The sequence below is a fragment of the Brachyistius frenatus genome, unplaced genomic scaffold (genome assembly GCF_029030835.1).
Source record: "Brachyistius frenatus isolate BFR_SWC_R1_liver_20210118 unplaced genomic scaffold, ASM2903083v1 Contig_207, whole genome shotgun sequence".
NCBI lineage: Eukaryota > Metazoa > Chordata > Actinopteri > Embiotocidae > Brachyistius > Brachyistius frenatus.
Window position 1 is genome coordinate 200,968 of NW_027210806.1, and position 23,033 is coordinate 224,000.

At 42.1% G+C, this 23,033-nt stretch overlaps 1 protein-coding gene across 2 annotated transcripts in view; it reads right to left on the reverse strand.

Annotated features, from left to right (window-relative positions):
- Window positions 1-835: 835 nt before the first annotated feature.
- The window catches only part of LOC138633098 (poliovirus receptor-like), a 285,894-nt gene continuing 263,696 nt past the window's right edge, over window positions 836-23,033 (reverse strand). Inside the window, exons 7-11 of one of the 2 annotated variants that reach the window (XM_069719134.1) lie at window positions 9,378-9,435; window positions 9,171-9,239; window positions 6,469-6,526; window positions 3,450-3,545; window positions 836-2,069 (exon numbers count right to left, since the gene is read on the reverse strand). In XM_069719134.1, the coding sequence (XP_069575235.1) occupies window positions 1,863-2,069; window positions 3,450-3,545; window positions 6,469-6,526; window positions 9,171-9,239; window positions 9,378-9,435 (488 nt within the window). In that variant the 3' untranslated portion in view covers window positions 836-1,862. Of the gene's footprint in view, window positions 2,070-3,449; window positions 3,546-6,468; window positions 6,527-9,170; window positions 9,240-9,377; window positions 9,439-23,033 lie in introns of both variants that reach the window. The other variant, XM_069719132.1, reaches the window with a different exon arrangement.

Sequence of the window (23,033 nt, forward strand, 5' to 3'; positions counted from 1 at the left end):
TATATATTGAAAACATTTTAGTATTAAGTGACAAACTTGGTGTACCCGTGAAAAGCTAAATAATAATATACGCTGTTTTTTTGTTGGTTTTTTTAAAACTTTTTTAGCCGCTCATTTGACATTTAACAAACTTCCATCTCCCCTGTACAGAGGCACTGAACACATACACTTGATTATTTTTATTTTTTTTATGTGTACACATTTCACCAACAATATATTATTTATCAATTATTATCAATACTATTTACACTGTTCATCATTTGGTACCATCTGACATCTATGAAGACCGGTGTTTGATTTGGACATAGTGGTTTTTTTGTTCTTTGACTAAAACGCACATTTCCGACTAAATGTTCTGCATATATCAGAGTTTGTGACCATTTTAAATCTGTTAAAATGGCTGTAATGGCAGTATTTCTTCTGATATATGCCGAGCATTTACACATTCTCCAAAAACATTCCTTAATACGGTTTCCTCGACGCTGATAATGCGATTTATCGGGAAACTAAAATTGGTGTTTGCGTGTGTTCTTCGGTAAGACCCTGTGGTGTGTCTGTGTGCTTTTCTGTAAGCCGACTCTCAGCTCCGCTAACAGACAACCTTTAACGACTCCTGCTTATCGACAACAACAAATGGAAATCATGGAATTTCATTGAGGAGATCATTGCCGGGCTGCAGAGCTTCAAAAAGATGTCGCTTCCCTTTCGTCAGCGCTAACGAGCAGCTTGAATAGTCGCCGCTGTCCAGGGACAGATGAAGCTCTCTGACAACATGATGAAGTGGAATGTTTCTTTATTGGATTGTAGACTGCATGGGCAAGAGAGAGTCAGGTGGTTTTTCTTTTTTCTGTTTTTAAAGTTTTTGTAAGAGCTGATAAGTTAGCGTGATAATTTGAAACGTCTTTACTGATTAATTGAAGCAGCCCGCAGAGCCGGATGACCCGATGCCGTACTGAGCTTTGTGCAATTGAAATGGTGAAAGACGAGTTTCTTTGAAAGGATTTCAAAGATGGTATTTTTCTACTTTCTCTGAAGTGCCAGATGTTTTATCCTCGACGAAAAAGATGTAAAATTAAAAAAAAAAAAAAAAAATCCCTTTCCACGGCGGTGAACAGAAGATCTCGGGACCGGCAGCCTCACGCATAGCAATAATTTGGAGACGTTGTGTGTTCGTGTGCACGAAATGTTGCATATCATATTTTATACACTGAATCCACTGAAAAAGCTGGGTTTTTTTTTCTTGGTAGGAAATTTAGATTTGCAAGCGTACCACAGGCTGAGTGCCTTGTATCAACTTTGCTTGTAATTAGTATTCCAGTTGGCCCACACTGCAACACCTCTGGACCATGTAATTAACTTATCTTAACAGCCCGCCTCATCAAATCCAACGCACATATGGTTTCAGTGGCTATCTGGCCCGTCGGATATCACCAACTACTCCGTGTGCATCCTAAACTGCTTTGAAATCTTTGATATTTTCTAATTTATTTTAGCTTTTTTTTTTTTTGCAAGATAATTGCAATAAGTGGCACCCAAGTTTGGCAAAGTAAAAAAATAAAAAAAAAATAAAAAAAATGAAAGCTTGATATCGTTGTTAACACTCGTGTTCCCCAGTAGTCCCAAGCGGCTTCACTGTAAATGTGAAAACAACTTATCCCACTAAAGAAGCGTGATAAAGAACAGTAAACAGAAAACACCCACCGTGTGTTTGATAAAAGCTCAACATTTTAAAAGTATAGTTTACAATAAAAGGGTTTTCTAGTGTGGAAACAAAGTGTGCTCGCCTTTTGCTTTTCATGCTGATTTTAGATAATCTGGGACTTGCCCGCACGCCTGGCGACCTCGTGTTCTGGTTGCCTCGGCTACACATACATGGCGGGAGATACGAAGCTCTCGCCGCGGGAAATGTTGGCAGCCGGTGGCTCGTGGTTGGACGAATCCAAGTCGTTGCCGTGGTGGCCGTCAGTTGCGCGGTCTTTCAGCTCGTTGACGTTGTCGTACTTGGCCGAGTTCTCCAGGACCGGCGGGGCTTTGCCGTTCGGGGCTCCGGTGGTCTCGTCATCGAGGTTCTGCAGGGTCGAACGCAGCCATGTTAATCGTCTGAACACCTTTTCATATTGTGAAAAAAACTATTGTGTTCAGATTTAATTTTAAATGGGTAAAATTGTCAGTTCAGCCCTGTAATTTACACTCAATAATCCTCAAAGACTTATGTTCAAGTCAAGTTATGTTCAACGCTCGGCGTTCAAGTGGTTAAGTCGTAAAAGCACTGTTGCTGGGCAACAGTAACGTGGACGGCATCTAGAAGCCACGGAGGCAAACGATTTAGCAAGCTAAAGCTTGCAACCGCCAGGACTTTTTCTGGTGTTGGCGGTCCGGTCAAATTGAGTAACTGAAGCGGTGACCAAAGAACGCAACGGCTACTCTCAGGGAGCTTCAGAAATCCTCTGCGGAGATGTGAGAGGCTGCTGAAAGGTCAACCATCTCAACAGCACTGCATCGGTCAGGGAAAAAAACAACAACTTTTTGGACAAAACTCTCAGCACCATATCACTATAACAGTGAGCACTGCTCATCAGCTGATGAGTACCAACCCCACAGTGAGGCACGGTGGCGGTGGCATCATGGTAGTGAAGGGTCCTTGAAGAAAACCTTCCCCGGAGGGTAACTCGACCTGAGATCGGGCCGACAGTTCAACTTTCAAGCGCAACAGTGCTCCGAAGCAGTCGACTAAAACACTGCCGGAGTGGTTTTTGAACTCGTCTCTGACCGGCTTCGAGTGGCCCGACCAAAAAAAACACAAACTTAAACCCAAAAGAACATCTGCGGAGAGACGTGAAGAAAGATTCACAGATGCTTCCAGACCAATTTGACGGCGCTACAGCAGATGTACCATGATGAACTGCCTAAATCTTCCACAGACTCACCCAGGAGGACTCAACGCTGTGATCGCTGCCAAAGGCGGCTTCTAAAAAGTACTCAATTAACGGGTCTGAATACTTCATGTAAAATGGCTGTTTCTGCTTTATCACGACAGGTTATTGAGCGTAGGTTGAAGGGCAAAAACTGCCATTTTTATCATTTTAAAATCAAATGTATTTATGTAAATCCGATGCAATGAAGAATACAGAGGTTTTCTCAGCGGGAATGATCCGAACTCATTTACATACCAGGTGGATTATGGGATAATACGGAAAGTTGTGTCGTCTTTAAATTTTTAGGTTTAAATATATATATATTTTTTATATAAAGCTTCATGTTAATAACATTCGAATGACTGGCACAAAGTGAAAACACCATGACGCCCCCTCAGCAGCACGCCGCTGTCCAGACAGATGTGGAGCCCAACTGCGCGGCTGAATGTTGGTTTTAGACACATGAACACAAGTCCTTCTGTACACGTCGTGTGCGCGTTAGTGTGAGTGCTGGTGTTGTCGCGTTGTAGTTACTGTGACGGGCTCCCTTCCCGTGGGCTCGTAGTAAACCTCTCCCGGGCTCAGAGGCGCCGTCTCCGTGGCTGTCGGAGGCTCCGACGGCTTGTTGAGCTGCACGCACGTCGGAACCACGTCGAAACGGAGATGAGAGCAAGGAAACAGAAAACAGGGAAACAACGGTGAGGTGCAGAAGAGAGGAGACGACCTTGAAACAAACGAAGTTTGTGTTCACAAGAAAGAAGAGATCACTTAAAGTGAGATGACGTAGCCGTTTAAAGAACAGCTGGAAACTGCTGCACTGGGAAATAAATAGTTGAATTCATAAACGGTAAAAAAAAAATCTTTTGAGTTTTGAGCGATGCCTTCACATTTTAAAACTGGAAAAAAAACACATGTTTTGCACATGAGACGTGTGATCACGTATGGCACATGTTTACTACGACACGTGATAACATGGGGGGGGGGAATATGGCGCAATTTTTGCATTGGAATCGACTTCACACATTAAAATGTTCAGAAATCACGTTCGCGATGGGAAAAATACACGTTTCACATTTGTATGTGGTCACTTGAGTTCTTGCACATGTGAAATTCATGGTGTTTTTTAATGTAAGGAAAACCAAAGTTTTTTCCTAAATAAGTTGAAGTGGACTTCTTAATTGTAGTTTTCTTGACCGAACTGAACAGCTCTCTTCTCCAACAAGTCTTCTGATTGCATCGTAGCCAGATTCCAGTCAGCCCGTAACATAAATGAGTCTCCTCCATGTTTAATCGTGGGGATTTTCGTTTTAAACGTTTCCATTTTTCTGCGGTGAACACAGAGCTGATGCCACTTCACAAAAAGCGCTCAGGCTGTTTGTCCATCGGATATTCTCCAGGAGCGTTTACGGCTCGTCAACATTTTAGCAAACCGCAGTCGGGGATGATTTTTTTTTTATGTTTCTCCTTCGACAGCAGCTTCTTCCTGGTTCTTCTTTCACATCAGACTCTGCTGTACTTTGACCGCAGATGTCAGCCTGTATCTGTTTTGAAGGTTTCTGTGGTCACTTTTTCCTCACACAATAAAGCTTTCAGCTTTCGGTCAGGCAGGTAAAAAAAAAAAAAAAAAGCAACCTTATTCCTATCATTGTCAGTATGCACCACACCTAGGCACATCTACACAACTACATTTACCAGGAGGTGGAGCTCCAACAACTAAGATGCGCACAGGTGGAGCTTAAAAAAAAAAAAAAAAAACTTGAATAAAAATGATATGATATGCTGCATGTTTCCAAGCGTGTGGACATCTGTTCTACCACGTTACAACACTGTTATGTGCAATAATGCATCGTGCACTTTATGACCAGCAGTCAATCACACCAGACTGCTGCTCTCTGCTGCTACTTGCACAATACTGTACTTAAAAATTTTTTTTTTTTTGGATTCTACTTAACTATTTCTATTTTTATTCTTTGATATTTCTTTTGTTAGATTTTTATAAATATTTATATATATTTTCTTGTTTAGGTTAGGGACGACCAGCAAAGTAAGAATTTCATTGTACGGTGTGATTTATACAATAAAATTATCTTAATCTCTCCTAAATTTGCCATAATTGATGGTTTCAGCTCCTCAGCAAAGATTCATTTGGTTATTTTTTTGTTTTTCTATTGGTCGTCTTTCGTCCGGTTTATTGGTCCCTTAAACTCAACATTTGATGTGAGCAACTGTTGTCACAGTAAGATCTGTCTGCCTGTCGATGGTCCTGGAGCTTTTACATTGACCATGATTGGCACATTTGTTTTCTTCCTTATCTCCTCAGTATAAAACTCTTTTATTTTTCCTCTTGCACACAATGACAACAATCAGCATAATGAGCATTGTTTTCCATTGAAATAGGCTAAATGAGTGATTGTGAGATTGTAGATCCGTGATACAAACTGGGGATAATAGTCTGCTTGAAATATCACCGAAACCCACTTACTTATCGCCCGTCTATAATTAATTGTCCAATTTAGAAGATTTTGTAGAATAAGGAAGAATTCGGCTCTTTTCTACAGCAAACAAAAGCTTGCAAGTGTGCATTACAGAAGAGCTTTTAATTTCCTAAAACCTAAAAACTGAATTTCTTAATTTTTTAAGTTCATGTGAAACTTAATTTGATGTCTAATAAGTGCTGACTCTGTCAGCAAACAGTCCGCTATGATCCTGTAAAAACACTTACGGCCAAAGTGGTCGCTTTCTCAGGAAAAGTTACACTTTAAACGAGAACTAGGTTTATTACAATTACTTTTTTCTGTGGCAATCGGTTACAATCGAGTACAGTATTATTTTAATTAATAGGAATGCTCATGCAAACTATGGAAAAACAAACAGTGAAATTTCCTCAAACAAAATAAGATGTAGACTCAAAACTTTACTGCCTCTAAATTTGCATTTGCATACAGCTGCGATATTCAATAATTAAGCCCAGGCACCATATCTCAGATAAGACTGATAACAACTCGATTATCAAAATGTTCAAATTCACCAGAACACTTGTGACTTGACTGAGACTTGCCCTCAAAGACACCGGCTTTGATTTGAACATAAAAACGGAGCTGCAGAGATAATGCAGTCTCCTGGTTATGTTCCACAGACGGCACTTTGTACTGAACCCCGTAAATGTCTGATGATCTTTCCCTGCTGGACCCAGTGAACCACCCTTTTTCAGCCGAAAGCATTTATATCCATTTAAAGGTCTTTCATACGTCTAATCAACATGAAATTATACACTTTTAGTGTCGTTACATAACGCGCTTGAAGCGCGGCAACATGTGATAGAACGATGGAGTAAAATAAGGAAGTCGGAGAGGGAAGGAGTGCTCTAATGGAGCTCTTTACAAAGCAAGCTAATTATTTCGGCACACAAAGCCAACTTAGATCTCCAATCAATAACCATTAGCCAGATTGTGACTGCCCAAATGGACTGTGTGTGCGTCTGTGTGTTTGTGTGTAAGGAGAATACAGTCGCCGTGACTACGAGGATTGATTTGATGCCATGCCGACCACTCACCATCTCCGTTGAGCTGCCGGCCTTCACGGGGGGAGGTGGCTTGTGCTTGGGTGGGCCCCTGATTGGACAAACGATAAAGATAATGTGGTATTGATCTCCACTTCGTTAAGACATCGGGTTTCTCTCTATTTAACAGAGAAACAAGTTGTGCTACTGTGAGAGCGCAGAAATGAAAAAAAAAAAGAAAAAAAAAAAGGTCTTGAAATATTGAGCTCTAAATATGTCCCATTGTGCCATGATTCAATCCAGATTCCATTAAGACAAAATTTGGCAATTACTGCGAGAAAAAGAAAGACTTTAGTGTGGTAGATACACTGAAGGACAGAAGAATTGAAGTGCTTTGCCTACAAACGCAGACGTGTCAGTGGTTAAATTGGACAGCTTGTGAGTATTTCACATTTACTGTATTTATTTTAATTCTTTTGGACAGTCTGGAGCAAGAAAACATCAACCCAAACTTCCACCAGGTACATTCATTCACAAGGAGTCGTGTTTTTGGCCTCCTGATGATTGTAAATTAAATATTTACTTTAGTTTTATCTCTGTTGGCGAGAAGCCAGCAAACAGTCTAATACATCAGAGATTGTCTGACAGTAAATTTATGTTTTATCATTATTCATATGCTAATCATCAATTCATAATTATTTGCTTTCATTGATATTTTTTATCATACAACTAGCATCGATCAAGAAATCTGTTTGGTCAACTGAACATTTGGAACGTGCTCAAATCAGCATAACAGCACACCGAGTTTATCATCTAGAAAATATCACTCCACCGTCTCCATGGCAACATTCTAACTATCTGCCCTGGAAAAGCCCCAAATCCGCACCTACTACTCCACAAGGTTTGACGCTTTCACGCCTAAACAGCCCAGAGCGTGTCTATTTCACGCTTTGTTGCAGTGGACCGGCGTGTCTATTTCACGCCTTGTTGTAGTGGACTGGCGTGTCTATTTCACGCTTTGCTGTAGTGGATTTTCAGACAACTGCTACAAGTGTTTTGTATTTTCTCTCTCGTGATTGCAGCGTTCCACGACATTTCTAATGTTGTGTTTTATGTTCAAATATTAATGCAGGTTTAAGATTCACCTGCTTATCTTCAAACTTCTTGCTGCTGAAAGATAATCTGGTTCATTCCTGTTTATTAGTCTGACACAGGCTTAAACCTTAAACCCAAGTGAGACAAATTTAATTGGTGTTTAAAAGTATTAACAACTTATCTGACTGTGAATTTACATTTGCTGATCACATAAATGAAGCTGCTGAAGATGCTGAAAAAAAGACAGTGTGTCCGTTAGGTGCTATGTGTTGGATGCACTTTTTTGTTTTCAGTTTATTTGCTGCCATTTCATGGACCCTTCATCTTCCAAGATGGTTATTTCCACATACATTTTTTGCTTTTTGTTGTGCTTTAAAAAAAACACAACAACCCTGCATCCTGGGTGCAAACTCTGTAAATGCCACAATGGGAACCAAATGGGCAATAAATCATGTTTGAAGCACAATGAAATGTAATTTTGCGGTAATTTATGTTCACAGCAGAGGACAGAGGTTGAGCTCCTTTCATGAATCAGACTGACTTATTAAGCACTTGCCAGCCATTAATATTGTACATTTTATGAACCTTAAACTTTGCAGTCATTATTTATGGTTAATGATTTATGCTGAGTAATCATCACGAATTCCATCTCATTCTATCATTACGTCAAAGTAAGTGGCTGCATATTAGAGCGTCGGCAATGTGTCTGCGACTGAATTTGATTAACCCCTGACTCAGCAAGTACGGGCAGGAAACACACTGTTTATTTTGTTCATTGACTTCATAACCTCATAAATACAGCTGCAGTGCAGGGCAGCTTAGAGCTCAGCATGTTGGGGAGGGGGGGGGAGTCTCCCGGCGGCCTCGTGCTAAAAAACTTCAGGTCAGGATTTGTCACCGAAATACTACTGCATACGATACGTCTAAATGAGTCTTCGTCCCCGCGGGTCGGTTGTGTAACACTGCAATTAGCCCATAAAACAAGTTACTGACTAAATAATATATGTGATCAAAATGTTTTCATATCGTGGGGCAATTTGCGTGATCTCCGTTTCCATGGCAACACATATGGGATATGACTAACGACTGGAAAACAGTCAGTCACGTCAGTAGACTCTTAACGCAATGTTCGCCGACCCCTAGCAACGACCCTAGCAACACAGACGAGATCTAGCCCGTTTTAATGTTTTCTAGAGATCTTTACTCAAACTGAATAAATACAGAACATAGAAACACTAAACTGCTCAGCTAGCTCAATCTCTTTGTCAGTAAGATACCTGCTGAAAAAAGAAATCAATGGGCTCGTGTATTTTTAAGATAGTAGCGCTGTGTCAAGTTAGCCGGCGCTAGGATTTTAAGTGCGTGACTATCCGTGGTGTTTTATGGTACGGGTGCTCGGAGGGACCAAAAAGGACCAAAAGAGACCCCATTTTTCCAAATGGGTCACATTTAATAAACCTATAACAAGTAAAAACAACATATTGCATATTATATGAAATTCAATTCCCATTATATATTTCCATTGAGAAGGCGGAGTGATATTTTTTAGTGATGAGCTCGGTGTGACGTCACGATGATTTGAGCACGTTCCAAATGTACAGTTGACCAATCAGATCTCTGGGTCGGGACTACTCGCTGTGCTATTGCAAATGCAGACTTACTCTCCGTCCTCCTGGCGCTTGCGGACGAAGATGACAGTGCCGATGATGATGGAGATGAAGATGAGGGCGCTCTCTCTCTCTCTCTCTCTCTCTCTCTCTCTCTCTCTCTCTCTCTCTCTCTCTCTCTCTCTCTCTCTCTCTCTCTCTCTCTCTCTCTCTCTCTCTCTCTCTCTCTCTCTCTCTCTCTCTCTCTCTCTCTCTCTCTTTCCGAGGATGCCTCCAATCACTGCACCTGTTGACGGACCTTCGACGAGCTGTCGTTCCTCTTCTTATACGGCGCGACGGACGAGAGAGAGAGAGAGAGAGAGAGAGAGAAGAGAGAAAAGAAATATCCTGTTATTACCGAGTCATTTCCATTTCCTCTGGCACATTAATGTGTCTGACATGCACCGTTCAGGTTTTTATGCGTCTTGAAGTGTGACTCAGGAGTCTTTCATAGAACATGTAAAGCAAACAACAAATATCAGCCTGTTTTTTTTTTTCTATTAGTAAAATGAATCATCACAAGAAACCAAAGAAGAAATGCAACGTGGAGTCAGGACTCAAGTTTCTAGTTAGTGTCGGCACGGCAGGCGCCATCACAAGGTCACATCGAAGTCATATAAACATAAAGAATGCATGAGTTCTGTTCAAATGGAAGCAGCTCTGAGCTCCCCGTCACACACCAACACTCTTGAGTGCCATAAATCTTCAGCGGCGTCTGTCGCTGACCTCGACATTTCCCGTCGATTAACAGCCTGTTCATAATTTTCAGAAGGCGGTGGTATCTGAATCAACTGTAAAAAGCCTCTCATTACTGTTTGCTCTTATTTAAAAGAAGAAGAAAAAAGGCTGACAGCAGCTGCACGCGGCACTCGACACCCGCCGCGGATCGTTGTGCTCAGTCATCGACCATCGCGGTGCGTTTGCCAGAGACAACACAGGAGAGGGTTGAATGCTTTTCACAGGTTGTTCGGTCCTTTCTAACCAAAAAATGAAATTGCATTTCATCTCTACCACTGAAGTAAACACAGAGAGCAACAACTATAATAAACCCTGTGATTTCTATCCATTTAGCACATATTGAGCTAATGTTTACGTATGAAACAATCTCCACTGCTCGTACTGCAAAAAAAACAACAACCAAAAAACTACAGTGGATACTTGAATTGCAGTTGTTGAAAAATGTGATTGTGTACATTTTAAACAATTTTGCATCATTACAAACACGTTCTTTCATCACTTTTACAAAGACCCTTCTTCATTTGCCAGAACTGATTCCCTCCATCCTTTACCATCAAATTCCCAGATCTGACAACCACAAGCCCCAAAGGGACTCGAAGAAGATATATCAGGATACAAAATATGAGATAAAAATGAAAAGAAATCCAGTTCAGTTAACCCAAATAACACCTTTCTCCTGAATAAACTATTAATGAAATCTGTGGATTAAGCGTTGGAAGAGAGAAAAGTCGCCTTTGGCTGTTTTAAAGGTCATATTTTAATGATCTCAGCGTTTTGTGCAAATTTCATATATATGTAAAAAGAAATGAAGTAAAAATTAAATTACATGTATTCTAGGTTGCAGAGTTGCAGGAAATATCGACGTTTGTTCAGCCGGTGTTAGTTTCTGTCTGAGATCACCAGTTAGGATGCACTTGCTCTTCATGGCCAGCAGGTGGCATTCTGTTCCAACCTTAACAGTCACAGATGGATGGCCAGATCGGATGGATGGACAGACAAGACAGATAGAGAGAGAGACAGACAGATGGACAGATGGATAGGTGGATGGTGGATGGATGGAAAGATTAGGTGAACATAAGTCTGATTTTGCATATTCATATTATGGGTAAATCCACTGAGATGGGACTGGCCACTGTGTGTGTGTGTGTGTGTGTGTGTGTGTGTGTGTGTGTGTGTGTGTGTGTGTGTGTGTGTGTGTGTGTGTGTGTGTGTGTGTGTGTGTGTGTGTGTGTGTGTGAGAGAGAGAGAGTTTTACCACATAGTTACCACGTCTGCCACAATAGTCACAGACAGAAGAGGGAGCAAGTCTCAATTATGCATGATCACAGACGCAGACTGAGGACAGAGCGAGGGAGGAAAACGAATAACGTGGAAGGAGAGGGGAAACAAAGGAGAGATGAAGAGGAACATGAAGAAAGGAGAAGAGGGAGGGAGGGAGGGAGAGGAAGATGGAGGTGAGGAAAAAGAAGAGGAGGTGAGGAAAAAGAAGAGAAGGCGAGGAAAAGGACGCAGCGGATGAGGGAAGCAGGACGAATACACAATGATGGCAAAAGGAGAGCCAGATGGAGGGAGACAAAGAGAGAGGTGGACACCTGCCTTTCCTCACAGCTGGAGATGCAAAACACACACACACACACACACACACACACACACACACACACACACACACACACACACACACACACACACACACACACACACACACACACACACACACACACACACACACACACACACACGAGTAAATGCAATCTCCTCCAGTGCATGTGAACAAGCGTGTCACAAAAATTCATTAAATGTATGTCACAATGTCACAGCGTTGTCAAAAGTTTACCATATTTGCCGCATGAGAAATGACACCACATGGACGGGGGCGGAGTTTGCTGCAGGAACCGTGATTGGCTGAAAGGAGAGGCTTGAAGACGGGATGGAGGAAGCGATGAGATGCAAAAAAAAAAAAAATCCTGCCGTGAACGATCTCCCGGTAAACACACTTCCACACTCACACAGCGTTCCTGAACAAACAGACAGCGTCAGGCGCCATCTTCACCTGTTGTTTTCACTGCAGGCAAACCGAAAGGTGCTAAACAGCACGTCGTGTTGCCATCCGCCTACTTTCATAAACGGTTTCAAAACTGAACGCAAATGTCTGGAAATTTTAATAAGCAGCCAAATATCATAAAAAAAACAACGAAAAAACCCAAGTTTTTCCATATAACTGTCTAGAATTTGACTATTGATAAGGAAGCATTTTGCTTTCGACATCCACCCACGGCTCAAAAACAGCTCCGTTCCACCAGAGAGCCCCCCCCAAAAAATAAAAGAATTAAAAAGACAGGCAATGCCTGGTAATATGATGGTTAGACACAGGGAAGGAAATTCACTTGCATTAATATGGAAATATATTAGTCACCAAACTACTGAAGCACCCAAAAAAACCACCAGGCTATTATCAGTCTGAAGCCAAAACTATCAGTGGAGAGGATTTGAATATGAAGAGCAGAGCAAACTGTAAGAGAGACAACCAGATTTTTGTGAATGTTTGATCTGCCTTTGTGCTTCTGTTTGGTTCCATTTAAAGCGACTGAAGAGGTGAGAGGGATCGTAGCAACAGGTTTTAGGGAGACGCTGCCTCTACGGGGTCCTCAGAGAAATGGAAAACAGGCACTGGGAAGTAGAGTGGGAGTACTTAAAAGGAAGGGTTTAACAGGATGATGCTGCACAAGTCAAATCCAATAGACTTCACTCTGGTCTGAGCTGCAGTTTGCATGCATGGGATATGACAACGGCCGAATGGTCGCGTGACTTCGGAGGGAGACGAACAAATGAAGACAGGTTGCTCTTAAACTTTGGTGTCTGAATGCTGTCAAATCTAAACGTGAAGTATTGTGCCCTCAACCAAGTGTTTAAAGTTCATGATCCGTCCATGTTAACGTAGCTTTTGGTTTACTGGCCACACCCGGGAGGTTTCTTTAACCGCCACCACATCGTAGCTGCCATCCATCTACCCGTTTTCTTCCTCTTATAGCGGGACAGGTCGAGGACGTTTCCCCACTCTTCTCTCCCCCCTGCGACATTTTCCAGCTCATCCAAAGTGATCCTGAGGCGTTCCGATGTCCGATGAGATTCACTGCCGTTCAAAAGTTTGGGGTCACTTAGAAATTCCCTTGTTTTTGAAAGAAAAGCACATGTATTGGCCATTAAAATAACATCAAATTGATCAGAAATATTGTGTAGACCTTATTAATGTTGTAAATGACTACTGTAGCTGTATACAGCTGATTTGCCAAGAAACTGAAGATCTCGTACAAGGCTGTGGACTACTCCCTTCACAGAGCAGCGCAAACTGGCTCTAACCAGAATAGAAAGTGGAGTGGGAGGCCACGGTGCACAACTAAGCAGGAGGACAATTACATTACAGTGTCTAGTTTGAGAAACAGACGCCTCACAGGTCCTCAACTGGCAGCTTCATTAGATAGTAGCCGCAAAACACCAGTCTCAACGTCAACAGTGAAATGGCAACTCTGGGATGCTGGCCTTCCAGGCAGAGTTGCAAAGAAAAAGCCATATCTCAGACTGGCCAATAAAAAGAAGAGATTAAGATGGGCAGAAGAACACAGACACTGGACAGAGGAAGACTGGAAAAAAGTGTTATGGACCGACGAATCTAAATTTGAGGTGTTCGGATCACAAAGAAGAACATTCGTGAGGCGCAGGCCAAATGAAAAGATGCTGGAGGAGTGCTTGACGCCATCTGTCAAGCATGGTGGAGGCAATGCGATGGTCTGGAGCTGCTTGACCGTATGGTACGCAAGAAGTGCCCATCAAGCCAATCCGACTTGTGGAAGGTGCTTCAGGAAGCATGGGGAGAAATCTCTTTAGATTACCTTAAGAAATTGACAGTTATAATGCCACAGGTCTGCAAGGCTGTAATTGCTGCAAATGGAGGATTCTTTGATGAAAGCAAAGTTGAAAGACACAAGTATTATTTCAATTAAAAAAAAAATTCATTATTTCTAACTTTATCAATGACATTTCTTCCTTTTTAAACTCATTTCGTGTATATTTTCAGGTAAAACAACGAAATTTCGAAGTGACCCCAAACTTTTGAACGGCAGTGTACATAACCCCTCCAGCCTGTTGTGGGTCCACCCTCAGATCTCCTCCCAGTCGGGCGTGCCCAGAAAGCCTCTAAGCCACTTCAGCTGACTACTTTCGACGTGAAGTAGAGTCGCGGCTCTACTCCCGAGTTCCTTCCAGATGTCGGAGCTCCGTCTCTCTAAGGCTGAGCTCGGCCACCCGGCGGAGGAAACTCATTTCAGCCGCTTGTAACCGCCATCTTATTCTATAGGTCACTGCCCAGAACTGGTGACCACAGGTGAGCGTCAGAAGGTAGACCGACCGGTAAATTGAAAGCCTCGCCTTCCGAATCCCTCTTCACCAAAACGGTCCAGCGCAGATCCAGCTTTACCGTTACAGCCGCCCCCGAACCGCCTGTCAATCTCCTGCTTCGTCTTCCCCTCACCTGCGAACAAGAACCTCAGACTTGGAGGTACAACGTAGTCAACACATATCGTATCTCGCATTTTGTGAACTCGTCCAACTACATTCTTGATTGGTGACGTGATTCATGGGGAAATATTTGCACTCTGCTGTTTGATGGCACCTTCGCTCAATATTTTCATCATATCTGTCTGGATAAATATCTCAACATAACATCGCAGCTTGTAACTTCAGCTCAGATTCCTGCTCAACTTTAAATTGCGTCATAAAGAAGAAGCACAACATCCCAAAAAAAGTTTTTTTAAATCACAAATTTATGACCGTTACCACGTGACTGTATTTGTTAGACAAATGCAGCAACTTGCCAAATCTCCCACATGTATGTTTGATTACAGCTGTGAGCCAACACACCCGCTGACCCGTCCTGTTTCTCCCGGGCTTCAGCACTTCCTCGTCTCCAGCTCCACACTCAAATTTCGGAGAACTGCACCTTTCACTTTCATTCGTGTCCATCCATTAGATTTCCATGATTATCTAACAGGCAGCTCAATTTCCTCGTCAGCGAGTCGGTGCTGGTTCCTGCTGGAGTTGTAGAATATTTATCTGAATTATCAAACATTTATACCGTTAGATCAATAGCCTGGGCTGAGCTGGCTGTTGCAGTACTTTTTAGATGTAAAAAACAAGTGGGTGGGAATTCGCCGGCGTACTAGAGCAGACCTTCACTCCTGTTCAGATCTGTCTATTCCTGTCTGTTTCGCTCTCTGTCGCCTGGGTGCAAAAAACACCCCAAATCTGCAGAAATAATGCTATTATCTATAAGTGACACTCAAGCGGTGAGAAATTGCTACTGTATCACATGCAATTTAAATAAAATTGAAACAACAATGCCTGTCTAAAGTGCTCCATCGCTCTCCCGTACCAAAACGCTGCAGTGTGTGGGCTGTATTAGCCATCAGAGAAACACATTGTGCCCTAGGCCTGCACTTAACTATCTTTCCCTGATACACAACATGGATGAAAAAAAAAACCACACACATTTGGTTTAAAAAAAATAAAATAAAAAAAAGATAACAAAGAGTCATGCTCTACAACAAAACAAGTACTTTACTGTTTATAATGTTGGAGAAGTGCTCGTTGTTATTCTCAAGGCGGCCGTTACTTTTTCAGATCACGTGTCACTGAGTGGGACACTTAAACCTCGAAGCATCACATGAAATCAAACATAAACCGTAAAAAAACAAAAAACAATACAAAAAAAACATGAATTGAACTCAGATTCTTCATTATTTTCTTCAATTTTCTTCAATTTTCTTAAATTAGGATTCAGAAAAGCGTTCAAGCATCACTTTTTGCATGCTGGTACTCTTGGCCTTGTAGGAAAATAAACGTACCCTCGTCTGTAAATGACATTCTCTCTGAGAGCTGGAAGATGCTACTTGTAAGTGGCTCGGATTAAAAAAAAAAAGAAATCCACAGATGTTGCATCTAAAACCACGCAATTAGACAAAAATAACTTTACTTGGCATCCCGGCCTTTCAAAATGATGGTGAGGACTCACTTACTCATACTCGAAAAAACAGATGCGTCACACACATGTACGATTTTCAATTTTCAGTGTCGAACAAAACTGCAGTTTCTCTCTGTGAAGATTTTAAACGGTTCCTAAACTTTTTCTGTCATGGTAAAGCTTTTAAAAAAATGTGGAAAACATTCTCAAATAAATTAGATTTTCTTTTCCTTATCTTTAGTTTTACTGCAGACATGTCGACTTGACATTGCAAGTAAAGCACAACTGGAACTAATAACATCAGTAGTGGCTCTTGCCCAGGCATAATTCAATTCACTTTTATTTATATAGCACTAAATGACAACAAGATTCATCTCAGGGTGCCCAGTAAGGTCCTTACAACAGAACTTCATAACATAACAACAGAGAAAGCCAATAATTCAACAATTCTCACATGAGCAATAGCGGGAAGAAAAAAACTCCCTTTTAACAGAAAGAAAACCTCAGACAGAAGGAGACTCGGAGGTGGAAGAACATCCGCCTCGAGAGGTGAGGCTGAGAGGTGAGCAGAGAGAGATTACAAACTATAAACACAGGGCAGGTTGGTTGAATAACCTCAGATCGGAAACATGCTGCTCCAAAGCCAGAGATATCTGCAGAAAATGTGCAGGAGTCCCAGATACTGTATTCTTTATACCACAAATATGAGAAACCTCCCATTTTCTTATTCAGAAAATATCACAACAGCAGTTTTGTTTCTTAAATCCTCAAAAGAACTACGACCACCATCCCATTTAATGACATCTGAATAAAATCCTACATAACACCGGTTACAATCCGGCTGCCCCGAATACACAAGGTTGCAACATTTTGAAAAACTATGGAACATTTTGAAACTTGAACTGTAAAGACTTCCAGACTACCCTCAGTTGTCAATAAACTTGAAAGGATGTGGCTCAGATGGTAGAGCAGCAATTTGTAAGGACAGTAGTTCAGTTCCTCGTTCCTCTGGTCCACATGCTGACGACAAACATTACAAATAGCAAACACAACATAATATAAAAAAATCCACAATGTCCTTCCCATTTAAAAAACAAACAAACACGAGTTACATGTTTTCCACATGGGACACGCGTGATTAAATGTATGGCGCATGTTTACCACATGTTGCAACATATGACAAAATGGGGAAAACCTGTGGGAAATTCTTTTACATGTCCTACATGGGCTTCGATAACCACGTTTCCCATGTGCAAAATACATGTTTCCCATCACGGGTGATAACACGAGTTTTGGCACACGTGAAATTCATGTGTATATTCTGTGAATGGCAGGCAGAACTCCACCACCAGTGTGTGTGGATGGTTTCATTTTGAAGCTGCAGTGATAAAGATTAAAGTCTGGCATTGAATCAAAGATGGGTTTTGTCCTCCCAACCCACCTTCCCCTTTGAGCACTTATCAGAGATGACTGGAACTATCATATTTTAAGATTTCTTGTCCAGTAAAATTAACAAGCTGCACGGAAACCATTAAGTCATTATTTCCTCAAATTCAGTGTTTGTTTTTTTCTTGTAATTTCGACAAGCTTTTGTTTTTTCTTTTTTTTTTCAGTGCAGAGATCTGAAAATGTAAAAAATCCCAAGAGCCCTGCAGGAGATGGCGAGTCGTAACAACAATAACTGCTGAAATTAGTTTATAGCCAGAAGTACAGGCGAGTGCTGTTGTTCACCCATCCATAAAATGCCATTTCGAGAAGTGAGTACTTGAAAACTGAATGACTGCCTTACACTTTTTAAAGTTGTCCTAATCAAATGTTTTGACAAAAATTGCCGAAGAACGTAAAGAGGAACAGGTTTTTCCTGCGGAACCGCTGATGCGATGCAAAACGACAGGAACTGAAGGAACGTTACCGTCAGATTCGGGCGAATGAAATTTGTTTCGCGCACACAACAAAACACCAAAACCAAAATCCCATTCTTCCTTTCATTCTGCCTGCTTCTCTCTCTGAACGTCACACTCACGTACAGTTAGTCGATGTATAAATAGCAGCCTCGGCGTTGGAGGGAAGGTGGGAAGCAGACGGAAGGACGAGAAAAGAATATGAGGACCGGAGAGAGTCTGTGGGAACGGAAACAAAAGAGGAGAGGGGGTTGATGAGGAAAAAACAAAAACAAAAATCAAAGGAACAGAGGAAGGAAGGACAGAAGGAAAACAGAGAGAGGCATGAAGGTGAAGGAGGGATGGAGGGGAGGAAACTGAGCAGCGCTGGGGTTCAAGGAGGATGAAGATGGAGGGATGAAGAGCGGGAGGAGGAGGAAGAGGAGGAGGAAAAGGAGGAGCGGGTGATTGGACTGTTAGCGGCCTGCGGAAAAAGAGGAGATTTTAAAGGTCTAAACACTCCTGAGGGAGGCCTTGAGTGACACCGGAACAACAACTGCCTCTCTTTCGCTTTCTCACCACCTCTCTTCACCTCCTCTCTTTTTTTTTTTTTTTTTTTCATGTTTTAAACTCTTTAATCTCTGATCTTTCATCATGACATATTTAAATGCATTTCTTTTTCTCTTATTATCGTCTTTCAGTCCTTCATCAGACTAAACTGCACTGTTACAGCCCTTTAATTAAGGCACAACATGTAGTCCCAACGCCGAGATCTGATTGGTCAACTGTACAATTGGAATGTGCTCAAATCACCATGACAACACATCCTGCTCATCACTAGAAAATATCACTCCACCTTCTCAATGGGAATATAGAAATAGAATTGAATTTCATATAACATGCAATATAATGTTATTTTTACTTGTTATAGGACTATTAAATGTGACACATTTTTGGCCAAATGGGGTCTTTCTTTTGGTCCTTTTTGGTCGCTCCGAGCACCCGTACCATAAAACACCACGAATAGCCACGCACTTAAAATCCTAGCGCCGGCTAACTGGACACAGCGCTACTATCTTAAAAATACACGAGTCCATTGATTTCTTTTTTCAGCAGGTATCTTACTTACAACGAGATTGAGCTAGCTGAGCAGTCTAGTGTTTCTATGTTCTGTATTTATTCAGTTTGAGTAAAGATCTCTAGAAAGCGATTAAACGGACTAGATCTCGTGTCTGTTGCTAGGGTCGTTGCTAGGGGTCGGCCTATTTCCCGGTGTAGTAAACATGGCACACATTACATACGAGTCTACCGACGCGACTGACTGTTTTCCAGTTTTGAGTCATACCCCATGTATTGCCATGGAAACGGAGATCACACCAATGAAAAGTTAGCGCCTCGGTCCTGACCGCATCGCCATGGTGACGATAATGTCGTTGATCCACACCCTCTCGTGTAATACTGCTGAAGGCTCTCCATCTTACTGGGGTTTTTGTTTTTTGTTTTACAGTCACTCCGTCGTCTTGTATCTCGGTCTGTTGCTCACTTTCCTCTCTGCTACCGTGCCAACATGAAAAATGCTCCTGTTGCTTTTGTCCCTCCTTTTTACAAAAGCACCTATTTTTCCCCAGCAAGGCAACCCTCCCACCCCTCCCTCCCCCCGCCCCCAACCACCGACACCAAACAACAATGACTCACAAATGCCGACATTAGCGCGCACCCTCACATTTACCGACTCTGACAAGACAAACCCGCTCGTAGACAATCACACACACACACACACACACACACACACACACACACACACACACACACACACACACACACACACACACACACACACACACACACACACACACACACACACACACACACACACACACACACACAGAAACATGCACACAGGGAAAACATAAATCCATAACTGCAGCATGCAGAGCGTGGCCACCAAGCACTAAAAAGGCCACTAAAATTACAAGTGCATAGAAATTACTGCAATCAGCGAGCAATTATGATGAATAAAAAAGGAATGATTATAATCTTAGGGGCTCAAAGCGTCTTTATTCCTTTCAGCAAGGCACTTCACAAAAAGAGGTAAGAGAGCTAGTGAAGTTAGAGAAGAGAGCGAGAGCTGAGAAAGGAAGAGGTGAGTGGGAGAAAAAAACAACACAGCGAAGATCAGCATAATTGGACGGTGTGTTGCACATCAGAGCTGATTTTTTGTATAACTGCAGATGATTTACATTGCAAAACCTCTGTGGCGAACACATCCCCTGCGGTGAAAATTCGTACTTTCAAAGGTTAAACATGCCACAGTGTAAGTCAACAACTATGAAGAAGTTGATTGGAATTGTTAAACACCTTGCCAGCAGCCTCAGAAAACACTTATCAAAGATCAGTCAATTAAGAAAAGACACTATCATCTCCCGAAGTCTTAACGCCAACAGTTGTGAAACAGTGAGAGTTTAGGAGGATTTTTACTCTCCATACCGTGAAAAAGCGTGTAATACACCCGTCTGTCCACTAGAGGGAACCGTGTCAGTGGCACGTTTTGTCTCGTTTCGAGAGCGCGAACGTCGAGGAGGATTCCTTTTTATAAATGCAAGCAAGTTACGTACACACAGTAATGAAACATATATAATAAAAGTTACTTATTTTAACCCAAACCATGATGTTTTCCTAAACCTCAACACGTGGCTTTTGGTACCAAAACCATATGCAAAAGCTTCTGGGTCTGAAAAGTGAAGCCATCGTGGACTCTTTAAAGTGCAATATCACCGAGGGCCACTAGAGGTCGTCTCCAAAAAAGGCTCTGGCTTCATAGACACCCATTCAACTTCTGTCATGAAATACAACGTGAAGAAATTTAAAGGAACAAGTAATTATGGTGTCGTTCACTAAAGTCACTCTTTCTTATTCATTTTTTTGGATATCAATCTGAAAATAATCAGGTCATTAATTGAATATTAGGCCTCACAAAGCAGAATGTTTGGGGGGCGTGTTTGTTTGATTGACATGCTAGAGGTGCAGTCAGGTTTCTGCTATCGGTGGGCGTGGCTTAGTGTCCTCAGGTTCCCAATTAGATGGAGTCAGATTGATCGCTCGCTCCTCCCCAGCTCGTCCAAATATGGTCACTTCCTGCTCCAAAAAAAACAAAGATGGCAACGGGTGAAATGCGGCTCCAGGCTCACATTGACGCTCTAGACTTTTTCTTCTTGTAACCTTTTCTTCAAAAAAAAATGTCACAACAAACTCTCAAAATTAAAGAACAGACAACTTTGCTGTTGAACATGAGTTACTCTTTAGATTGATGCGGAGGAGAAGTGGAGACAGGACAGACTGTTTTTAATTTGTTTCTTGGACTCCAGGGTTTACAAACACTTAAGATGGACTTTTGTAATTTAATTAGCTCACAATCATTTTTATTACTACTAAAAAAAGAAAGAAATGCAGTTTCTTGATAGAAATGTCATAGTTTCTGCTTAATGAGAAGATATTTGCACTAATTACAAGAGGATTTCACGAACAGGAGAATCAGTGCTGGCAACTAACATGGTTATGTCCTTATGGACAGCTTGTTATGTCTTTATCAAATAAAATCTAACAAGAGTCTTGAAGGCTGAAAATAAGACAAATTAGTTGTCACCACATAGAGTATATTTCCTCTTTGCTGCAACAATGAACATAGCACTTCTTTGTTCTGTTGATTGACATCTCACCGCTTCAGAATTAGTCTCAAACTCGGATCAGACGGCTGTTTAGTCGCCACTTTCATGTGTTTGACATTATTTTAAAGGAACATGTACACTGTACACCACACAGTTCGAGGCTGGCAGTGTTTCAGCGTCCATTTTTTTCTTTTTCCCTGCGGAGGAGAAAATGTAGAGGCCAAAAACTGAATCGAGTGCAGCCACAAAGTACAAAGGAGTTTTACAACAGAAATTGGTTTAATGATCTAAAACATCAATGTTAAATGTCAGGATTTTGGTTTCAGTCTGTTCCCGATGCGAAGCGCCGATCGACCTGCGGGCCTTATTGAAGACATCCTGTGTAACCGAACGCAAGTATGTGAGAGAGTTGGCCGAAATTTCACTTTTTCATGTTTGAAGAGCACTTTTACAAGAAAGGAAGGAAGGATGAGTATCAGAAATTATTTGCCGATCAAGGACACGTCGGATGATGACTTAGCTGACGAGAACAAGTGGGACAGCGGAAGAATCATAAATAATTTCAAGGCAGCTCCATCACTGTGCACTCAGTGTAATTAGCCTTCTGAGACGAGACAAGAGCCATCCAACCCACAGATCCACCCTCCCCCCCCCGTTACAGTACGTGACAGCCTGCAGACAAAACCCACACACACACACACACACACACACACACACACACACACACACACACACACACACACACACACACACACACACACACACACACACACACACACACACACACACACACACACACACACCTACGTGTGTCGCTAACACGCAAGCAGGTCTGATGGGATCTTTAAAATCCCATTGCACACTGCGAGCTCACACAAACACACACACTCGCGTGCGCACACACACACCAGCTCGAGCTCAGCGTGACCTTTTTGAATAAATCTGCCTAAATCACTGCTCTGTGTTTGTGTGACAGATATCTTTGGATATGCAACACTTCACAACCTTATCTGATGCCAGAGATCCCCTTTCATTTCCTGACAGCACTGTGTGTGAGCTTTTTCCATCCTTTCTCCCCATATGTCTCTACCCACTTAACAGATTAAAGAACACACATATGCGCACGCACAAACACACACACACACACACACACACACACACACACACACACACACACACACACACACACACACACACACACACACACACACACACACACACACACACACACACACACACACACACACATTCTGTTGCTTGCTTCCCCAAATAACATCGAGGGTATAAGGCAGGGGGGGGGGGGGTGAAATGGCATTGCTCTCTAAATGATCCAGAGCAAATGAGTTTATCTCAGAGACAGACAGCCCCAAACCATTCAGGATCAAAGTAGGTCACACTCAGAGAGAGAGAGAGAGAGTGAGAGAGAGAGAGACTGGAGGAGACCAGGGGGGAGAAAACACAAATGAGGAGGGAGAAAACAGCGACATAAAGAGGAAGAGAGAAAAAAGGAGTGAGACCCCGGCTGGCTTTATCTCCTCCCTTTCAGTCGCCGTCCTCCCCTCTCGCCTCTTTATGGAAACAC